Below are 17508 nucleotides of genomic sequence, written 5' to 3' on the forward strand. Positions count from 1 at the left end.
TATGATGACGGACATGCTCTATATCCGGCTTGTCCTGTATGGCAGCCACTGGGCACGTGTGCTGATGGAACACTGGAAAGGAGGCTTGTGTGAGACCATGCTTAGCTGTATCAAATTTTATTATGTTTAAACTTAATGACCCACATGTGGCTATGGCTGCATTATTAAAGAGTAACTGCAAAGCTTTTCATACATATTTGTAGGCACCACAAAAGGAAGGTTGTGAGAATCCCCTGGCTTCCCTGGTGCAGCCCTTGTGTAAGTGAGTAAAGAAAAAAATAAAAATAAAACTCACTCCTGAGCTCTGATCTTGGAAACTCTGCAGCTAGAGAAGAGAAATGGCCTCTCACCAACTCCATCCCCATAAAAGAAACACACAAAATTAAATTCATAAAAGGCCCCAACTTAGTTACCTAGGAAAGGCTGCCACTCTCTCTGAGGACGAATGCCTTTGGCTTAGGATGACACAGGACTCAAGTACGATAGAAAGGGATGAGCCAGAAGAATAAACAAGAGGAGGTCAGGCGCTCTCTGAGGTGACATAAATCCAGAGGAAATGGACTCAAGGAGCCAGAAGCTTCCAAATATTCTTCCTCTCTAACTATTTTAGGCAACCAACTCACTCAGTTTCTCAGGGGTTATTTCATTCACTTCACCGGAGAAACGGATCAGACTTTAAATAGGCAGAGGAACACCTCCAGCTCAGCCCCTCTGCAGGCCAGCACCCAGCCAAGGGAGGCTATTTTAAGGCACCTAAAAGGCTCCCTGTTCTAAGCAGAAGTGGAGCTTGCTGCAGTTTCTCTCTTACCCTCTACCAACCCCATCATTTCTTTGCTAATAAAATCACCCTGTGCTTCTCTCCGCCCAGGCACTTCTGAGGACAGGAGAAGGGAGGCAGCAGGGTGAATGAGGACTCAGGCCAGGCCGTCCTGTTTTATCAACAACATCCAGGAGATTTCTCTGAGCTTCACTCTCTTCAGCAAGACTACATACGAGTGAGACTGCTACATACAATGGCAAGAACCACATAACACAACACACGTGAAGCACACAGCCCCGGCACACTGAGACTCGGCACTTAGTAGTTTACCAGCTGGAGATCTGGGTTGAGATTACAGTCTGTTGGCTCCTCTGGTGGAGGAGGACACATGCGTGGTTGGGAACTAGAGAATCTGGAGTTAGGCTGCCTGGGTCTGATTATATGACCTGTGAGATCTGAGCCGGTTACTTAACCTCTTTACACGGTTCCTTCTTCCTAGAGATGTAATTAACAGAAGCTTTAGCAGCGGATTAAACATCAGGACTGTGTGGCGGCACTGCTGCCTCAGATTTAACTTTGCCCTTCCCAGGTGAGCCCAGCACTCCAGGCTCCCCTTGGAACTCTCCGGGGAGCCCTGCAGACTGCAGGAGCGAGCCAGGCAGCATAGCTAAGACGTGAAGGAAGGCCATCAGCCTGGGCGGGGCAGGAACAAGCACTCCAGACCGGTGATGCTCTGCCCACTAATAATAGCTAATGTCTGAGTGCTTGCTGTGTACCAGACATTCCCAAGAACTCTACCCACATCATGTGGGCCCTTTTCCACACCATTTCCTTCAGAGTTTCTGAAGGAAGGTCCTTGCATTAGTCACACGAACATGTTTACTTTGAAGCTCTCCAAGCGACAATGGCACATCCAGGCAGCGGCAATCATAAGTTTCCATCTAGCTACCCTAGGCCCCCTGCTAGGAGGAGCAGGCCCTTCGACACACCCAGTGTCCTATGAACACTTTCTATATTAATTCCCGAGTCACTCACAACTGACTTGCAAGAACCCAAAGCTGCCTGATACAGAGTCTAGTTTTCCCAGGAATGAAAGATATGGATGCAAAGTTACAAGCGGGCCATAGGACAAGTGGAGCCAATTAGACAGAGCACATGTTAATGAGCAGAAACAGCAGAGCTGGTGACCTTCATGAAACCTGCTGACCCCCTGCAAAATAGCTTCTTCAAGTCGTCAACTGAAGATGTTAATACTAGAAACTAACCCTCTCCTGCCCAAGTCTCTGGCCAGTCTTTTTGAGCCATGCCTTTGGACGAACAAATGAGTGTAGTGATTCGATCTATTACACTGGTAAGAAAGTTTGAGGTGGCCTTGCCTCCTGCCCAGCTTCCTACTTGCTATCTCTGTAGGTTAAGTTTGGGACAGACAACCAAATATCTACGCTTGAGTCTCTGGTTTAATCCTGCCTCTTTAATACTTTAGTGAAAACCTTACTGTCACATTCAGTTTTCTCTCCTAACTTACATGTCAGACTGTAGATGAATACCATTGGCTGTGACTTTAAAACACATCCAAGACCTCTTCTATGACAACCTGGTCCAAGTTGTCCCCTCACCTGGTTCTAGTCCCACCCTCACGTGGTCCAAGTTCCTCCTTTCACCTCAATTATTGCAAAACCCTCTTACTCAGTCACCTTGTCTCTACCCTTGATACTGAAGCCCACTCCCAACAGAGCAGAGAGAAGAACCTTATTAAAGTGCAAATCAAATTGTGCCAATCTGCTCAGGTTCACCATAGCATACTCGGCTTTAAAGACAAGACAGTGTTACGCAATCACACTGAGTTCTTTTCTCTTCTCCCATGGAGCTCCTGCTCCATGATGAACCCAACCACACTCATCTCAGTGCTTTCTGCAGCAAAAGGAACACTTGCTCTTCCCTCTACTGGGAGCTGCCTTCTCCAACCATGACAGCCTCACTGTGGCTCCTCCATTGTGCCCAATGTCCTCACTTTCAGCAGAGCCAGCGCCTCCATTCTGGTCTGTCACTGCTCCCTGGAACGCTGTCCAGTACACAAAAGTCCTCAATAAATATTTGCTCAACAAATGATGTACCCCAAACTGAACTTTCCTCCCTGCTCCTAAGCCAGAGTCCCTCCCACTGTAACCACCTTCTCCTCAGAGTTGAGCTAAGTGGAAGATATTATCTCTGAGACTTTACAAAGGTCCCTTGGACAGGGGATTATTCTGATGAGTGTCAGGGGCAGCTTTACCCTGGGGCCTTGTCTTACACCACTGCACTGAATCCCAGCACATTTCTGGCTTGTCCTGCCTGCCCTGGGAGGATTAAGTCCAAAAGAACAGCTGCGAGTAATTTGCTTTCCAATTTTGTCTCCGTGTATAACTTGATCTACCCAGATCAGAGATGAAGAAGAAACCAGCAGGGCCTGAGTTCTCGAAGAGGCAACCCTGTCTTGCCTTACCTGGAACATTTCACTGATCTTCATTTTAGGATTTGAGGAGTGGGTAGAAGGAGAAGGACCCAAGCCACCTCATTTAATCTCACTTCTCATCCTTACCTTCCCAAGTTCTCCTCAGCCTTTGAGGAGAAAAGTTAAAACCTGCACACCTCAGGGTACCAAGCTCTGCATCTTGGCTTCCAGAACTCCTGGCCTTCTGTCATCTTCAGTGACTCTCATTCTCCCTCTTCTTTGAAAAGCCAGGCCTGCCAACTCCAACACACAGCATTTAAAAATATCATTCTGGGTTATACAGCATTGCCTTCCACCTTCCTCACAATGGCCGTCTGTGTCCCTCACAGGATAAAGAAGGGTGTAGAGTATTTATTTTTTTTCTCTAGCTTCTCCCCTGCTATAAATACCCTAGTCTGGGTAGGCAGGCTTCAAACACCAGCTGTATGAAGTCACCTCAGGGCTGGACCTCGCCACAGTGCTGGACTGCCAGGGCCTGGACACAGCTGTCAAGCAGTTAATGTCAGCCAGAAGTACACAGAACTCATCCTTCTGAGAGCAGGCAAAGCAAAACCTAAGTACAGCAATCACAACAGATGCTAATGTTAAAAAGATGGTGTTCAGTCTCACCAGCCAGCTGGGTCTGAGAGCGTAGCCTGCTTCAGCCAGGGCCTTTTCTTTCCTCGGGATACTAATTACAAGGGTCCACCCTAGGGAAATGATTTCACGGAGTTCTTGTGGGGTCCAGAAAATTTCCAGAGACAGAAGGGCCCCCAGAGAGTCTCCTCCGACCTTCTCATACCACAGAGATCCAGAAAAAAAGAGAGAGAGAGAGAGAGAGAGAGAGAGAGAGATGATTCACTCAAGTCACAGAGAGGGCAAGCTCCTGTCCAGAACTTTCTTGATGCAAGTCCATAGTTCTCTGTGCTAGACTGTTCCAGACACTGCTGTATACACATCTGCCTGGTATATAAATATCAACTTATATTAAACTTTCCTCACAGAAAATATTGATCTCATACTGTGGAAAGCATAAACCAAAAAGTTTTCCACAAAAAGGACTAGGGCATAGCTTGGTCGAGCAGCACTTGCCCAGGATATGCACAAGACCCCAGGCTGGATCCCTGGCACTTGAAAAACAAGCTTTCAACAAAAGCTTGTTGTTGGAATGGTTTTCTTGTCTCACACTCTTAGAGATTCAATTTCATCTCTCCCTGGACTTAGGTTTCTATTGCCAGGACTTCCAAGTTCAGTCTCTCTATTTAAATTTTGTCCTCATGAAACTCTTCCTAGCTTACATTTAGAAAGGAGGACCTTCACATCATTAACTACAAATAAGTCTATATGTATTTTTGTAATATCCTCATGAAATTTATCTTTTTTGAGTGACAAGAAAATTCCTTCATCACGCTGGGGTCAGGAAAAGGACACACACACCTAAGGTGTTAGCCAAGCCAGTATGATTTCCGAATTTTGCTGTCAGAGCTTGACTGAACTCTAGGGAATACAATCCAGAGGAGGATGAATTATAAAATGCTTTTATAATCACGAGCATTTAACAGAAAGTCTTTATCAATATTTTAGAACTACATCAACATCAACAATAGCTAGAAAAGAGCTACACATCAAATGTGAGCTGTCAGCTGGCAATCTCTATACTGGAAATTGAGCACATCAGGTTAGACTTAAAGCCAATGAAGAGGTCTAGGACCCTTTTAGCTCATCTTGTTTTAATGCTGCTCCCTACTTTCACAGTGGGAAATTCTGCAAGTGTAAATTCACTGGTGTTTAACAAGTTTACCACTGCAAGCCTTCAGTATGTACAGGGATCACTTTAGCCTGAAGAACTAATCAAGTCAGAAGCCAAGTTCAACAAGAGAAGCGAGGCTAATCGAAAGGTTTCTGTGCCCCTTCAGCTCAAGTTTGCTCGTTTAAAGTCTTGTATTACTTTCACTGCTACAACAGCAGATGGGTGCATTTTTGAGGTCAAGCTTTCAATCAACAAGATGGGGAACGGGAGGTCTGGGTTGTGGTTAAGATGAGCACCACAGCAGACACACTCCATTTCTGAATTATAAAAATAAGTTTTGGAAAACTCTTGTCCAACGCTCTGGCAGCCTTCTTCACATCTGGATAAAAGATGTGGGGATTTTTTTCCTTTTTCCTGTGTTATCTCCTCTACTCTTCCCTGTTATGTAGCTGAGCCTCCCAGCCAAGCAGGGTCACTTGCTGTCGTTCAAAATGCATGCATTGGTCTTTCCCACACTGTCCCTTCTTTCTCTTTCTTGGTCAAAGTTCTGTTGCCCACATTTGCATTGGCTCACAAGCTACACCTCCTACAAGAAGCCTCAACTCCCTTCCACCCCCTGGAGCGCCCACCCCATCACCTTTGTAAAGCTTCAAGACCTTCATCTATGGAGTGGAAACTACATCTCCTTTGCAGAAAGGCTGGGTGGCTGAATGAAATTAGCCTATGAGGTGAGTGACATCATGCAACTGATGGGGGCTATCAGCAATGTTTCCATATTTGTTTTATGCAAAAGGACAAACTTCTCTGAAGCTGTCCATATGCATGCTATGCAGTCCCTCTTAGATCATAAACTCCTCAAAGCAACACTGCTTGTCCTCCAATCCTTCTTGCTTGCCTTGCACATAGCCACTGCTACGTGCACGTATATCAAGGAGGCTGCTGGGGCATTTCTGCTTCACTGCTATGTGAAGTAGATCAAGGAGGCTGCTGGGGCATTTCTTACGCTAACTTGGGCTGTTTCTTCACCACCTCCTTCCAACTGAACACGCAGCTCCAAACAGACAAAGATGAAAACCCATTTAGGTCTTTTTAAAAACAAGCAAAGCCAGGCATGGTGTTTCAGGCCTCTAAGCCCAGCACTCAGGGAGGTAGAAAAAGAAGGATCAGAACTTTGAGGTTATCCCCAGCTACACAGTTGGTTATAAGCATGTCCAGTTTACTAAAGCCTGCCTCAAACAAATGAAAACAACCAATCATGTTGCCCACATTGAAGATGAGCAAAACAGGAATCACCTGCCATCCCCATGTCTCAGGAATTGGATTCAATAAACCAGTTCCAATAGCCACAACAAAACTGCTACCACAAAGTCTAGAGCTTTAAGTATGTTATTGTTCTTGTTATCTTGACAGAGGTGAGCATGAACTCAGAGCGAGAGAGCAAACCTCACTGAAGGACAGTCCTTCCATAACTGAGCAGGGCATGAAGGCACTTTTTCCAGACTCCGTAACTTCTTACCTCCAGTAATCAAGTATTAGTCATCAAGGAGAGCCCTGTGACTAACACTTGCCACCTGGGATCTGGGTCATGCTCCACCCCTCCACGAGAGACTCAAGTAGTATGAGTCTTTTAACAAAAGGGAAGAAAATTAGTGCATTCAATAGAAGTATGTTAAAAATAATAAAATCCCCTTAAAGAGATGCTTATTAATTATTCACAATCATCCTATGAGTTGGCTATTATAGTCCTACCTTACAGAGCAGTGTTTTCCAATCAAGGGTGAATGTGTTTCCCATGAACATCTGGAAATGTTGGGAGCCATTTTGGGTTGTCACAACAACTGGTGGGAAGAGGGTTATGAAGCATCTTACAATGCACAGAACAGCCTCATGACAAATCAGTCCCTAATGCCAACAGTGCCAACTTTGTTATAGAGAAAGAAACTAAGGCACAGAAGTTAAAGAATTTGTCCCACACCCAGCAGTTCACAAGTGAGGCTGGGAGGAATCACACTCAGTGGCCTACCCCCAGGCAGTTCTCTCACACCAAACCCTCAGCAACCCTAACATCCCGGGACATAGAATAGTCATCAGCACAACTACCTGGGTAGAAGAATGGGCTGCTCTTTGGGTAGCAGAGGAAAGAGACTTGGGTTGCTTTCTTTGAGGACATGAGTTCACTAACAGGCAAAGCAGTTTGGGAGGCTCAACCTGGACTCTAAAAGCCAGAGCATCTTGGCACGGTACTGTGCTCATTGCTTTGTGTCCTGTACTCTTAGTACCAAGATGCAGTAGGCAGCTGAACATAGTTCTAAGGAAATCAATGTGCCCTTCAGGAAGGCTCTTTCTGGAAGATGGCTCACTCAGGCATCACTGAGGCTCACTGAAGCCAGTCTAGCCTACTCAGCAGGTTTTACCCAGGCCACAGAAAGACTGTCTCCAAACAGACAAGGTGGGAAGCACCTGATGAAGAATGACCCCAGACGCTGACTTCTGGCCTCCACATGTACACATATGCACACCCACATATACATACAAATACATGCACATGCAGAAAGAAAGGAGGGGGGATCGGTTGATTCTTCTGCTAACCACAGGCGGGTGAGCTAAGCCCCGCCCCCAACCTCCTGAACACCAGTGACCTAAATTTGGAGTAGCTTTTGCAGCTTTCCCTGCCTTACATGTCCACCTGCCCTGAGCTGGCTCACCCCTCTTTACCAAAGAGCATCACTCTGGCAAGTCCTCAGCTTTTCCATTCAGCTGATTGTATTGATCACCTAGGAGCTGCAACTTGTCAAGGCACTCCCTGGGGCAGCCCAGCCCCCTCCACTTCGAGAGTAGGAATAATGGTACCTTCAAATCAATGGCACCTCCAGCGTACACTCTTTGGGCCTGGAAAGCATTGGCTGGTCTGGGGAGCTTAAAGTGCCTAGACACAGTAGGTCATTTACAAATAAGATCTATAAGACGTAATAGTGTTGACATTTGAAGAGGGTCAAGTACTGACCTGTTCCTTGCTACTTCTCATTCTATGATTCTTCACAGGAAAAATGCATACTTGGGGCTTAAAGCAAAATAGGCCCCAGCCACCATCACTGAGCTGTGAACCACAGGCTGCTGAGGATCTCTCTGTGGAAAGCATCCAATTTGAAGCAAGTTGATGGGGACTCAGCAAGACTACTGATCAGAGGAACTTTCAGCTCAGTTCTCCCATTGACTGCTCTGTGGCCTACTGGAAATCTGCTGTAAAACTCCACTACACTAGGTACCCCACAGGAAAGGCATTTGTCTAACAAGAACCAGCCACCATCCAATTCACACCTCACTCATCTCATCTCAGAAGGCCTTGGGAAGAATGGTGGGAGTTAGGATAACCATTACTGGTATGATGTCCTCCCTGTGATGTGCTCACCCCAAATGATGCTTCTGTTCATCAAGGACTTGAACTTCTCTGCTTTCTTAAAGGCAAGGGTTCTTCCAACATGTAAAAAGAATTCAAATGCAAATTTTGGAATGAAACAAGATGTGTGGTAAGATCTATAGGCTGCCCTACACTCACAGAATCCCCAAAAGTTGAACATTTGTGCAGGCCTCAGGGGATGGCAAAGTCGGTGAGGTCACAATTTGATGGAGACAGGGGCAGGAAACAATTCAAGAACATGCCTTGGGTGATGTAGAAACTTCAAGGAGGCTTGGCTCTTGGAGCTGGCGAAGTCAGGTAAGGCTTTCTAGAGGAGGCCAGCCTAACAACTGCTGCTTGTTACTCATCTAAGGCAGGGGCTGCATTTCTTGGCAAGCAGGGGGCGAGGGGGGAGGATAAGTTAGTTTTCATTTCCAAAGCTTGCTTTGTTTCGGTTCTGCAAGCTCCCTTGGCTATAACACAACAGTCAGAAAGAAGGGAGGTGCTTTCCTCCCTCAGTCTACCCAGGTGTTAAAACTGATTAAACAGCAACTCACAGCTCAATTAACCCTTGCTCCTTTGGCTAATTATCTCAGTGGAAATCCATCCTACAATCTCTTTGACAAATGAATGCTAGAGCCAGAATTTCCATTCCTGCTTTAGACACAGCCTCTTTATTTCATGGCTGCAAATGAGATGTTGACACTTGTCTCAGCTGGTAAATAAGTGAATAATTCCGAAGACTCTTTAGTCACTATTTACAGCCCAGAGCTCCTTAGACAGCAGTGCTCATGTTATTGGCTACCACTAATGAAATTTCAGAGAAGCCTCCCTTGACTGCCACTCAGATTGTCCCCACCTACCCCATCATCCAATCCTAAACAAACAAAAAACAACACATGCCGCTGGGCATGGCAGCATACACCTGTGATCCTGGCACTTGGGTTAGAGGCCAGCCTGGGTTTCACAAGGAGACCCTGTGTAAAAAAGACCAACCAATCAACCAACTAACACACACACACACACACACACACACACATACACACACACACACACACACACACACACACACACAAAATGGCTCAGTAGGTAAAGGCATATGCCACCAAGCCAAACAAGCCCAAGTTCAATCCCAAGAACCCAAACAGTGGAAAGAACTCACTCCAAGTTGTCCTCTGACATTTGGCCTCGGATCCGCATGTGCACCCACACAAATGCTCCCCCCACACAATAAATAAACATAACTTAAAAGCGTTCAGATCCAAACACCACCACCATTATTAATAGCAAGTCTTTGTTTACTTCTTCTTGTCCCTCCACTGGGTCTCTCCACTTTGAGAGGAGCATCACCACACCAATACTTAACCCACTGCAGCCTCAAGAGTGGGGCACAGCCAGGAGTGAGTAAGTATTCCTTAAAAACATTGCTCCTGTTTACTGAGCCTTTACTGCGTGCTACGACCTTTCTGATTTCTATCCTCATGCCTACCTTATGAGTTAGGTGTTATTATCCTCCATGTCACAGATCACAAAACAGAGGCCTGGAGTTATTAAGAATTTCACCCCCAGGTCCATCATAGAGGTAGGCTTCAAACGCTCACATATGCCACTGTGACAGAGCGTGCGTGCATGCCACATACAGCTCTGGAATGAGAATGCTCTCATCACTATCCTGTCTTTTAACTGAAAGAAGAAACTGAATTCTCTCAAAGGCCATGATCACTCATGAAATTTTGGCAAGAAAAATGGCCTGGAAGGAACCTAGAAAGGCTGTTCTGTATCAAACCTGCAGAGGGATGAGGTCCCTGAAAAGGGGAGGAGAAGACGGAGGCGAGGGAGTAAAAGAGAGAGGCTTCTGTTTTCTGCCAGCCCCCTGTTTATAATACCACTCTATTAAAGAGGTTTCTCTGCTTCCCATAAGGAAGTCATGAAGACCTCAGGGCTTAATGACACCGCCCTGGGATTCAAGACATCAATACCAAACGATCAACAATGTATAACTCCTGCTGCTCTACGGGGCTGGGATCCTGTTTTATAAACACTATAGAACTTTTATCATCCATCTCAGGCTGAGCAAAACCATATTTGTCTGGCACTCTGAGTAATGGACAAGAATAGATGGATTAGAGCTCTTAAATTCCCTGTTGAAAGACATTAAAAGTTTAAGAGCTCTATATTGCTGAGTCAAATGCATGTGCCCATGCTGTGTAATTAAGCACGCACAACAACAATACATACATAATTTAAAAAGAGGACCCAGCAGGGCAAGGGCACCAGCCAGCACTCTCCCTTCCCATATGTAGGCACTCACAACTTGGTGTTCAGCTGTATAAACTGTAACTTTGCTGGCTTTGGGGCCACTTTAATACAAAAAAGGTTTGGAGCTCTTATTTCTTTCCTAAGTGCTTTAGGCTTCCCTCTGAAGACAGTTTTCCAACATATGCAATTCATTGCTTCTCTAGCAAACATTCATTTCACTCTCTAAGGGGATTTAATAAATCTGCCTAGTTGCTGGTTAGTAAGACCACCCCCTGGTTTTTACGTATGAGAAGTGGGCATCCTTGTCATGAAGGGGAAGACAATAGTTGCCTCTCCTGGAAGAGTGCCTTAGAGACCAGAGAACTCTGAGGGAGACACTTTGGTGCTGAGCATCCTAGGAAAAGGGAATATCCCTGTCTTCCTCACCATGGCTGAAGGACTGCTGAAGGTGTGAGGTGAAGGTCAAATGATGAGGTCAAAAAACAAACAAACAAACATCTAGCAAAGAAAACCCCAAGGAGTTTCATCAGCAACACTCTTCAGCTGTGAGCCCTTAGATCAAAGTCCTGTTTTCTAACCATCTCTGACCACTTTGCACTTGCAGGTACTCCAAGAGGCAGCTGTTCTAAGTCTAGGTTTGCAGTCAGAAAAAGACGTCCCACACGCTGGGCTCCGGCCGGGCATGAGGACATGGGTTTTGTTTTGCACCACTGTCAGTCTAATTTGGCTTCCAGGGTTAGGATCTAAATGCTTTTCCCTAAGAGGCTTTACTCTCCAAGTTCTGTCCAGGCTCCACTGTGCTGAGGGCTTCCTCAGTACAGAACTCTTTCCCCTGGGCTATGACGACTGGATGGAAATCCCCTTGCCCTCCACTTCCTCTCCTGGAACTGGTGTTCCCAGTGCTGAAGCCACAAACTTAAAAGTGTGAAGCATGATTATCAGCAGTGACATCATCAACTCTTGGATTGACCTCAACTCTGGCCTAAGAGCAGAAAAATTAAAGGATAAATATTCTTGATTTCAAGAATGTATCATGGTAGTGCCAGAAATGAAACCCAAAACAAGGAATATCAAAATCAGTAAATACAGTGTCTTCCAAATTGGGCCTAGCAGGTCAACTGCTCTCCTTGCTGGCTGATGAAACAAAGCTGTGTAGCATGCCAGGGTGCAAACGCCAGCTTTCTTACTTAGTATCTGTGTAATTAGTCTAAGCAAGGGACTGAAAAGGTGAATCCCTTCGCTTGCCCTCTGTATAATGGGGATAAAACTATAGGCACTTTATACTTTATCTCTTAGAAAAACAAACCATTTTCCCCATTCTCTCACCACAATCAATACAGAACATGTATTTTTCTATATCTCCCAAAATGTAGGGACTCGTCCACTGACAAGCAAACAAGTCGAAAGCACGCACAGCTGGGTGTACTCTAGTTCAACTCAATTAAACCCTGACACTACAGGGAGATAACACCAGATCTCATTCTCTAAGGTCAATCCAGCCGCAAGCCCCAGACAGCTTTTACTCATGCTTCTGACCAAGCGGCTATAAAGCTGGGTTTCCAAAATGCCCTCTTCTGAGTTAATTTGCTAGAGTGGCTCACAGAACTTATGGAGGCACTTAACAATTCCCTGGCCTATTTATAAAAGTGGTTACAAGGCAGTAGACGAAGACACCCACAGGACAACACAGGGGAAAGTGAGTCCCTTACCATTCTGGCATTCTGCTCTACCCAGAAGAGCCAGGAAACTTGTCCTCTTGAGTTTCTTATGAAGACTTTATTATACATGCATGATTGATTAAAATCTTGGCCATTGATGATCAGTTTAACCTTCTGCCTCTCTCCCCTCCTGGGAGGCTGGAGCAAAAGTCTGAGGTACTAACCCTTTAGGACTGCTTTAGTCTTTCTGGGGACTAATCCCCATCCTGAAACTACCTACAGGTGGCAAGCCCTTAGTCATTACCATATAAAAATATATTTTTGTTTTGGAGATTCAAGGGATTTTAGGAGCTGTATGCAGAAAGTGGGGACAAACACCAAACCCACAGCTTGCTGTGTCACACTACCGAACCCACACTGGCCAATTCCTAAAAGAGACCACCATATGCAAAGTGCTAAGAGCGGTGGCTAAAGCATTGCTTTTCTAAATTCCAGCTATCACGAGTATGTTAAGTCACATCTGAACTTTACTTTTATCCTTTCCCAGAATCCTAGTCTCTTCCACTACCTTCTTATTTGCCCCTGGAAAGATGCACCCAAAGTGACCCTTCCAATTAGATCAGAAAGTTGGTCCATCTTAAATAATATATGGCGCCAACAACTGGAGTCAGATGGGAAGTTTGCTGTCGAACTTGCATATCATGCCCTAAACTACCACAGAGAAGGGCGAGTGCTCTTCGTCCATCCTTGGCACTGAAGCCATGCCTTCAGTGGGATGCAGAGACCCACTGTTTTATTTTCCAGACTCCACGCCATGCAGCTGCCCATCCCCCACACTCCATTCCACATGTGGTTTCCTGAGCCCAGTCGTCTTTCCTTTCAGGAAAGCCTAAAAGGTTGTGAGCTTAATTCAACACGAGGTTTTAATCAAATGCTCACTTGGCTAATGACAGCTGGAAAATCGGGCCCCAGAAGCCAGCATGTGGCTGTCTTTCTGAGGAGATTCAACAGTCCCCGTTTCCCCTCACCCCTGGGCACACAGGAGTTGGGCGCTCTCCCTCCTCCGGTAAAGAGGCCTGCCTGGGAGCGTCATGAAGCTCAGGGTGCAGCACCAGATCCTGGGCTCTCCACTCTACTCTAACCAATCTCATTTGTCTAAGGCTCAGTTGTTACGAGAACAGGCCTTGGACTGCTGCTCCTGGGCTGAAGAAAACATCAGGAAAAGAACCACGGCCAATCCGACCTACTGTTGGGAGGGAAAAAAAAAAAAAAAGACTCCTAGAGGTCCAGCTCAACAAGGCAAACGGTAGCAGGGCAGCAAGCTTCCGGAGGGTGGTTCAGGAGGAGTTTGATCCGGACACCCATTCTCACCCAATTAGTGCACAGCCTACAGAACGCTAATCACGACTTTATCCTCCAAAAACGCAGACACCCGAACAACCTTTGGCAAGAGCCACTGAAGAATTCTCCCAGAATTCTATTTCTCTCGGAGACCTGGTACATACTTCGCAGCTTGGGGTGGGCCACTCAGTCCATACGTCAAGGTTCCTCCCCCTGCCCCCAACTCCCACCCCCATGCTCACCGTTGGCGTTCTTGCCGCAGATGAGATGCTCGTAGGGTTGCAGGACTCCCCAGAGCTCGGCGTCGTTGTTGATGACCATCTCCAAGGCCTCAGCAGACACCTCTCCGCCTCCCGCCCCTCCGCCATCCGGGCTCTGGCTCGCCAGCACCCTGGCCCGGATCTCCTCCACCAGGTTCTCCATGCAGGCGGTGAGCGAGATGGCCGCGTACTCGTGGATGCGCACCGAGATGCGGGTGTCCACCATCCAGCGGAAGAAGCGGCCCACGGAGAAGGTGAGGCCGCAGCGCGCCGACTTGCCCCGGCGCAGCCCGTCGCCGGCGCTCATGCTGTAGAGCGACAGCGCCTTGACGGCCGCCAGCGCGCAGCTCTCGGCCAGCGCCCAGCTGTGCACCAGGCGCACGGCGCTCTGCACCTCGAAGCGGGTGCACTTGGCGTGCAGCACGCTCAGGCGCTGAGCCTCCCGGGCCACGCGGATGAGAGCCCGGCGGAGCAGCCCCGCCAGGCGCCTCACCGCCTCGGCCGAGAAGGCGGGCAGCCTCCGGCCGCCGACGCTCTTGCGGAGCACCCGGCCCACGTCTCCCTCGGTCCAGGGGAACTCCTCCAGCTCCGGGAGGCGAGGGCAGCGCGAGAAGAGCTCGGCCACTTCGGGGTCCTCGGGCAGCACCGTGTTCACCGTGTCCCAGCTGTTGTGGCGGCTGTTCATGGAGCCGGAGTAGCACCACCAGGCCGCCCCGCGGTGCTGCTGCGCCGAAGAGTTGAGCGCCTGCGAGTTGGACTTGGAAGACGAGAGGCTGAGCGAGCGGCACGAGTCGCCGGCCCCATACCCGGAGTCCAAGGTCAAGTCCTCCAGCGTCTTGAGTGTGGAGCTGTACGTCCCGGCCATGGGGAGCGTCCCCGCGCGCGCGGCCTCGCCGAGCGAGGGGCTCTCACTGTCCCATGCCCACCAGCCCCGGGAGGGGGGTGTGCGCGGAAGGCGTCTAGGCGCTCGGGGGGGCGCCGTCCGGACTCGCCGCCGCAGCCTCGCCCGCGAAGCTCCGCGCCAGCCCGAGCCGGGCGCCGTCCGCGCTCCGCCGTTCAGCCAGCGGGCTCCCCGGCGCTCCTGCGGCGCACTCCCTCCGCCGGCCCTCAGCTTCCCTCGGCGGGCGTCGGTCGCGTCCGTCACTACCCAGAAGGGATCCCGAGAGAAGCGGGGCGGCCACGGAAGAGCGAGGCGCCGCAGCTCCGTCGCGGACCCAGCCGGTGAGAAAGCGCTCCACAAACTTCTGCTGGGGGCCGGGCTCGCGGACGCGCGTAGGTTCTCCGACGCCGCCCGCATGCAAATACGCCCGGGCGGACCACCAATCACCAGCCGCGCCGGGCGAGGGCCGAGCCAATGGTTTCCGGGAGGGGCGGGAGATATGCAAATATCACCCGGCTTGGGTGAAACCCCGCCCCCGAGAGGCTGAGAATGGGGTGTAGCGGACGGGATGCGGCGGAGGAGGAGCGGGGAGAAAACACGAGAGCGAGCTGACAGGGAGGTGGGGCGCGGCGACCCAGAAAGCGGGGGGAACGCAGAAAGCAGGCCCCAGAGCCGAGGACGAAAAGGAAAACGAGGAGGAAAAGCCTCCGTGCGTTGTCTCTTTCCCGCCTTCCGAGCTTTGGACTAGGCAGGCAGCGACTTGGGAAGCTGTGAGCAGCCGAGCCTCGGGAGGAGACGAGGTCCACCTTCCTCGTCGACTTTCTACGAGGCCCTCCTCCTCCTTTCCCCAAGGAAAAACTGCGGACGCTTCGAAGGGAGGAGAGAGCCCCGGCTTCTCTCCTCAGATCTGTCTGGTTTTGTTTATACTGACACACGAGGCTCCATCGAAACAGAATTTCACAAAGCTGAGATCTGAAAAGCGGCCCGGACCCCGGAGGCCCGCGATCACACCCTTGTGTAGGTTCGCACCGCCTTCCCGGGATTCCCTCGGAGTGGGGAGTGTCTTAATCTAAAAAAATGCTCGACTTCCCTCCGAGCTGAGGGCTGTCAGGCAAAGCGCCTGAGGAGGACCCGGGAGAAGCGAGGACCTGCGCCCAGCGCCTCGTGCACGCAGGTGCTCCCGGTCAAGGACTTGCTGGAGTGACGTGCGGGTCGTCTCCCGCTCAGGACTCAGAGCCTCCGGCCTACCGCGAACTGCCGACCTCTCCAGCGGCGCCGAGGTGCGGTCTGATTGCGCGGATCCACGCCCGGCTCACGCAGGACCGTCGGCTGCCCCACGGGGATGCATCCCGCCCCCTCCTGCGGAACTGCAGAATCAAAGCGCGGATTGTACACAACGTCCGTCCCAAATCCTCTTCGCCGGCTCCTCAATGGCTCCTTTGTGCTGCACTTCACAGTTCTGACCTTGGGCCGTGAGTTGGATACGAACTGGAAAAGTCTGGCTTGTCTCTTCCCTTAAATTAATGATCCCTTTCCCCGCGAAACGACTTTTAGTTTTATTTGGCAGTTTTCCTCCCCCCCCTTCTTGAGGCAGATGAGACATCGCCTCCTGATGGTCAGAATCGGGATCAGGGCCAAGGATGCAAGTACTGTCCAAGACACAAACCGCCATCAAATTATCAGAGTCACACTTTATAGGCGCGAGATTAGAAGTCAAATTAGAGGTTCAACTCGTCAGAAAATACGGAAAATGTTTACTGGATTTAACGCGCATTAAAAGAAATATAATAAAGGAAACATCGCCCTCTAGTGGACATCTAGAGGAACTATTTTTTCCTTTGTTCATTTTCTTCAAAATAAAGGCTTGACTGGAAAAGGTTCATTACTCAAAGGGTGATTCCGGTGCTTCTTTCACAAAACATGGGGTATTCATATTAATGTATTTAAATAATATGATGATTTAAAATGTAAAGATAAACATGCGCAAAATGGACATAGGTGTGGTTGTTCATGCCTATAACCGCAGGTCTGGGGAGATGAGGCAGGGGACCTCCACAAGTTTGAAGTCAGCCTGGGCTACAAAGTGATATAACCCAAAGAAGGAAAAGAGATAACCATTCCTAGAGTGAAATCCCAGGGTCTCGTGGATGTTAAACCGCCCCACAAGGATTCTAGACAAGTAACTGGTTATCTTTATTCGACGGCAAGGAAAGTAAGAGAAGAAAGAGAAACTCTATACGTCTTCTAAGATACTTAGAAGATCAGCCAATGACAAGCTACAGAATTTACTTACACTGTATTTTGAAAGTTAGTAAGCTTTGGGCCAGAGAAATAGGTTGGCACTTAAGAGTTTATACTGTCTTTGCAAAAGACCCTAGTTCAACACCCAACACCCACATTAGATAGCCTGTAACTCCAGCACCTCTGGCCCTCGTGAGCGTCTGCGTTCATATTCACTCTCTCTCACACACACACCAACTAGAGCTAGGATTGCTCATCCCAATAGTCATACAAAGGAAGTAGCTTTAGGTAATCCTTGGAAATTTTTGTCTTGAGTGAAGTCTCCTATTTGTTATTTAAAACAAATTTAAAAAACAATCTGGAGATTAGAGTACAAAATGCCCTAAAATTTATCTTGAAATTGGGGGAATTATAATCTGAGCTATCTAAGTATAATCCTACCTGTCTGATGAGAAACTTAGGTTATGTATGGCCTGAGCATTAGAGAGTGGG

General features: G+C 48.5%; 1 protein-coding gene across 1 annotated transcript in view; it reads right to left on the reverse strand.

Annotated features, from left to right (window-relative positions):
- Positions 1–14850, reverse strand: part of Abtb2 (ankyrin repeat and BTB domain containing 2) — a 155662-nt gene extending 140812 nt beyond the window's left edge. The window contains exon 1 of the mRNA XM_055599664.1: positions 13878–14850. Coding sequence (XP_055455639.1) covers positions 13878–14760 — 883 coding nt within the window. The 5' untranslated portion in view covers positions 14761–14850. The remainder of the gene's footprint in view (positions 1–13877) is intronic.
- Between the last annotated feature and the right edge of the window lie 2658 nt (positions 14851–17508).

This window comes from Psammomys obesus, unplaced genomic scaffold, assembly GCF_907164565.1.
Source record: "Psammomys obesus unplaced genomic scaffold, mPsaObe1.curated_primary_1811, whole genome shotgun sequence".
NCBI lineage: Eukaryota > Metazoa > Chordata > Mammalia > Rodentia > Muridae > Psammomys > Psammomys obesus.